This window comes from Lingula anatina, chromosome 4 (genome assembly GCF_051362555.1).
Source record: "Lingula anatina isolate TDL-2025a chromosome 4, LinAna3.0, whole genome shotgun sequence".
In the NCBI taxonomy this organism is placed as follows: domain Eukaryota; kingdom Metazoa; phylum Brachiopoda; class Lingulata; order Lingulida; family Lingulidae; genus Lingula; species Lingula anatina.
The window spans coordinates 1,163,830-1,168,799 of NC_141770.1; the positions used below are offsets into that span (position 1 = coordinate 1,163,830).

Consider the following 4,970-nt stretch of genomic DNA (forward strand, 5'->3'; position numbering starts at 1 on the left):
GTTCGCATGATGGCCCAGCTATAATTGGACGCATTTTTAAATCACTCGTATCATTGACTTCTACGTAGGTCGACTTTGTTGTCTTGCATGCTTTGTTGATGCATTCGCTTTTATGTATTTTAGGGAGTCCATAGAAATTGCTCACTTTGTATTCAAAATCTGTGAGATAGTCACGTTCCTTATCTAGTAGGCCTTTCACGTGTAGCGTTAAAAGATTTTTTAACTTGCGCATAGTGGTTTTGGGGTGATATGTCGTAATTTGTTCATGGTATGATTCGTCATCTAAGATATTCAGACATAATTTTTCATAAGTGTGGGTATCCATTATCACTACAGCACTGCCTTTGTCTGCTTCTTTGATAATTCTGTCATTGTCATTTCTGAGTATATTGAGAGTTTTCCATTGTTCTTTATTGAAATTTCCTTTTACAGGTTGAGTTTCTATCTGATCCGTTGGGAATTTTGATATGTGGTTTATGATTAATTAATTAATTAATAATTTATTAGATAAAATTGCAACCCTAAGGTTGAAGTTGTACAAATAATGTTTAAAAGAAAAATTGACAATAAACTTTAAATTATAAAACAATAAATTATTCTTAAAAAACTACAAATTAAAAAGGCATCCATAATTACTACAAGTTAAAAAGGCAATAATTAATAAAGGGATTTTTAAAACGCTCCGTCTTCACTTTAGGTTGTAAAAATCTGGTGTTGTTTCGTAAAGGGCGGGTGTTTCTTTCAGGCAATAAATGTCCTAACTTTTCACAATTTTTTTTAATTTTGTATAAAACCTCTGATATAGCAAATGTCTACGTTTGTCTAGGGTGTCAATGTTGCAAACTTTTAAGGCGTCATCATAACTGAAACCCGGGCAAATAATCCTTAAGGCTCTCTTTTGAACTGATTCTAGACATTCAGATTGCTCAGCAGTCAGACCTGGTCCCCATACTGGACAGGCATATTCTAAAACTGATCTTATTACAGACTGGTAAATAAATCTTGTATGTCCAGTTTTGCCCTCTTTAGCTGTCTGAGATAAAAAAGCTTTAAACATGCCTTAGCATACATGATTTGAATGTGTTCAGCCCACTTGAGGTCTGGGGTTAAAGTAACACCAAGTATCTTAAACTTTTTGACCTTTTCTACACGTTCACCATCTATTTCCAATGTTGGTATTGTAAGATTACAGTTCTTGGTAAAATTTATGTCCATCAACTTAGTCTTCTTTACATTAAGTTTCATCTTGTTTTGCTTGACCCAGTCAGCCAATTGGTCTATTGCTTGCGGTAGATGCGGTGTTTTGCCAAATTTGCAAATTTCGTAAATGGAGGTATCATCAACAAACTTAATGTCTGAACAACAAGTTTTCAGGTCATTAATCATTGCAAGGAAAAGAATGGGACCCAATTTAGTGCCCTGAGGCACTCCCCCGACTAGCTGAACCCAAACAGATTTAAAGCTACTGCATTTTACTCGTTGCAACATCTTACAGTCTGGTATCCCTTGAATTTCTAATTTTTTCATTAAGATATTGTGATCAATCCTTTCGAAGGCTTTAGCAAAATCTAAAAATAACACCTGAGCATAAGACTTTGTTGTGGGGGATGGTTCAAGTCCTGCTAGTAATTTATGAGTCAATTCAACTAAGGCATGAGTAGTTGAACTATTTTGAATGCCACCAAACTGTGCTCTATCAATTTGCAGACCATCTGTAACCCACTTTGTAACAAAAGACTCCAAAATTTTACTTAGAACTGGTGTTAGTGATATAGGTCTAAGATCTGACTCGATTACCTTTGGCTGATTCACTTTATATATAAGTCTAATGCTGCATTCCTTCCTCTGTTTGGTGTAAAAGAACTTTTATTGCGGACAATCGATTCATCAGTACTTTCTTTGTCTTTATAAAACTCCACTAAGCGTAGCCGTCTGCAAAAATTTGAAATATCCTTTTTAAGTTCTTCATGATTGGGGTTTTTGGGTGTGGGTGTGAATTTTAATCCTTTCTCTAGTATACTTATTTCAGTTTGTGACAATTTTTTCTTTGATAGGTTTATCACTTTCGGATCTAGTATTGTTGAGTCGAGCGTTTTTTTTCCTGGCTGGTTTCCCTTGACCATTCCCTAAAAAATGGCCTTTTTTGTCGGTTTGATCTCACTGTTGGTTGGAATTGTCGGTTTCCTTTGTTCGTGCTGGGGTGATATGGTATAAAGGTAGTTGGATTATATTGTTGTCTCCCATGCACGCTGTTTTGTTCAGCATGGTAAAAAGGTCTTCTAGAAGCATCTGGATAAATTTGATTCTGTATCGCTACCTTTTGATATTTACTTTGTCGGTGAAAGATTTTGTGTTTGCTAGGTGTTGAGTCTTAGCATTAGGGAATGCTCTATGAACAAAAACAAGGATTTTACGGTATTCCCATTTTATAAATTCACCAGGGAAACAACCCAAACAGAAAGGGAAATAAAAGAAAATCTATTCATTAATAAGTATAAACCTACATTGAATAAATAAAAAAACACTCATTGTTAAAGACGTCACATTTAAGCCTTTATGACATCACCTAGCAACAAATAAACAAAAACCCCTGAAGAAAGATAGAAACCGGTCGGGGCAAGAAAGTTGCTGTTCTTCTTTTTCTTTTTATTATATATATATATATATATATATATATATATATATATATATATATATATATATATATATATATATATATTGTTGCAATGTTTATTGGCTAGGTATGCTGTGTAGTAACTTTAAAATTAATTACACTGAGGGAATATTTACGTCTTTACAAGTGTAATAATAAGTTTAATTCTGTTGATCCACTGTAAGGCGTTCAGACCATCTACATGTATAAGTACATGTATGTAAGGTGGTCAAAAATATGAACTGTGGAAAGCTACCCAGAAAGTGAATCTGCCAAGTTGAGTTCAGTCAGTGCCGAGCAATACGTTTAGCACGTATCTTAGGTGTAGTACCATTAAACAATACCGATTTTCTATCAGTATGGGGCAAAACAGTACTTTGTTTCAATGATATAAATCTATTTCCACTTCATAGCTAGGAATATCTGAATCATGATTTTGTTGAAGTCGTGGCTCAAGAATAACATATTTTGGATTATTTCAAATAAAGATAAAATGTCACATTGTGTAATGTTCTATATTATTGCAATTATAGGAGACAAGAAAAATTAACTACACGTTTAATTATGTTTATTTAAACTATTCGAAATTTCCAGTTGCCCCATGTCAGCTCCTCTCAGTACAGCTACCAGGAAAACTTGCTGACCTTAAAGGCCGTGAAGACATGGTACAGCAAATACAGCAACACATTGCAGGTGAAACCCGACTTGTTCTTCTAACTGGGATGGCGGGCATTGGGAAGACATCGGTGGCTATCGAGGTCGGGCATCGCGAGCAAAATGTTCTTTATTTTGATATGAGACAAGCCATTAACCTTGAATCTGTCAAGTTAGCTCTAGTCCAGCACTACCACCCAACACGATCCCTGAAAGATTTATACAGTGACTTTCAAAATATATTCATACAAACATTGTCTAGTTTAACTTCAAACACTGTTATTATTTTTGATAACAACGATGATGTTATTAAGTCAAATTTGCAGGACTTTCACAACTTGCTTCAGAATTTTTTAAATTCAACAAAGCATGTCACTTTGTTGTGTACTAGTCGTGAAGCATTCAGTGTCATTTCACATAACATGGCTGCCGTAGACGTTCCTCCCCTTGATAAGGCCTCCTCCATTGATATCCTTTGGGAAGGAAAACCCACTAGTCCCACTGATAGTGAGTCATTAGTGTTAGGTGAAATAGCAGACAATTGCGGGGGGAACCCCCTTGCGCTCAAATTATTAGCAGTTCAACTCAAGAAAAAAACAGCACAAAGAATATTGGATAGGATGAAAAACAAAAATGTTATTGAAACCCTTAAGGTGGCAAATCTTCCAGCTTCTCAAGAAATGATGGCATGCCTGGACATGTCTTATGAAACACTGAATACTGAGGAACAGAAAGTGTTTAGGGCTTTGCACATATTTCCAGTTTCATTTTCCTTGGAAGAAATTTCAGAAATGCTAGAAATAGATGAGGATGAATGTGAGTCTATCCTTGAGAGTCTTTGCAACAAATCCATTCTTAGTTCAGATTCTAGCTTCTATGATCTTCACCCCTTACTGAGAGCTTATGCAGCTTTTCAAGCTGGAACAGATGAAAACGAAATGGATCGCATACAAGATGCGTACTGTGAACATTACACAAAGCAGACTTATCTTCTGGTATTCGAATTTGGAACCTATTTGTCCAAGGAAACGTATGAAAAAGCAAAAAAAATTGCTGCCACACCTACAGGTTACAGCTGGTTTAATGTTAGATCAACTTGGCAACAAAAAAATTCATGATAAAGAAATGAAATTTTTAAAATTATTAAATCTGTCTTTTATTGCATGTGTATTTCAAAACGTTTTCCTATACCCTGAAGCCTTAACCATACTTAACACATTAGAATTGTTGGATAAAAGAGATTTGCCATCTGAACAAATTGGCCTTATTATCTATGACAACATTGGTAAAGTGCTTGAGAGGATGGGAAAGTACAAAGAAGCACTGAAATATAGTGAGAAATATCTTGAAATCCTGAAAAAAAGAATTGATGAGAAACACCCCGTTATTGCAAATGCGTATGTTGATATCGGCAGTTTACTGCTTGAGGTCGGTAAGTACGCAGAGGCTCTTACATATTACGAGAAATCTCTTGTAATCCGGAGAGAAATCCTCGGTGAAAAACACCTCGATACTGCTGGGACATACCACAATATTGGCGATACACTATGTGCTATGGGTAGGTATGCAGAGGCACTTCGATGTTATGAAAAATGTCTTAAACTCAAGGAAGAAACCCTTGGAGAGAAACACCCTGATACTGCTGAGACATACCAAAATATTG

General features: G+C 35.5%; 1 protein-coding gene across 1 annotated transcript; it reads left to right on the forward strand.

Annotated features, from left to right (window-relative positions):
* Positions 1 to 3,250: 3,250 nt before the first annotated feature.
* Positions 3,251 to 4,737, forward strand: LOC147762016 (uncharacterized). The gene has a single exon (XM_087011745.1). It carries the CDS (start codon positions 3,316 to 3,318, stop codon positions 4,423 to 4,425), a length of 1,110 nt encoding a protein of 369 aa, XP_086867871.1. The 5' UTR covers positions 3,251 to 3,315; the 3' UTR covers positions 4,426 to 4,737.
* Positions 4,738 to 4,970: the final 233 nt, after the last annotated feature.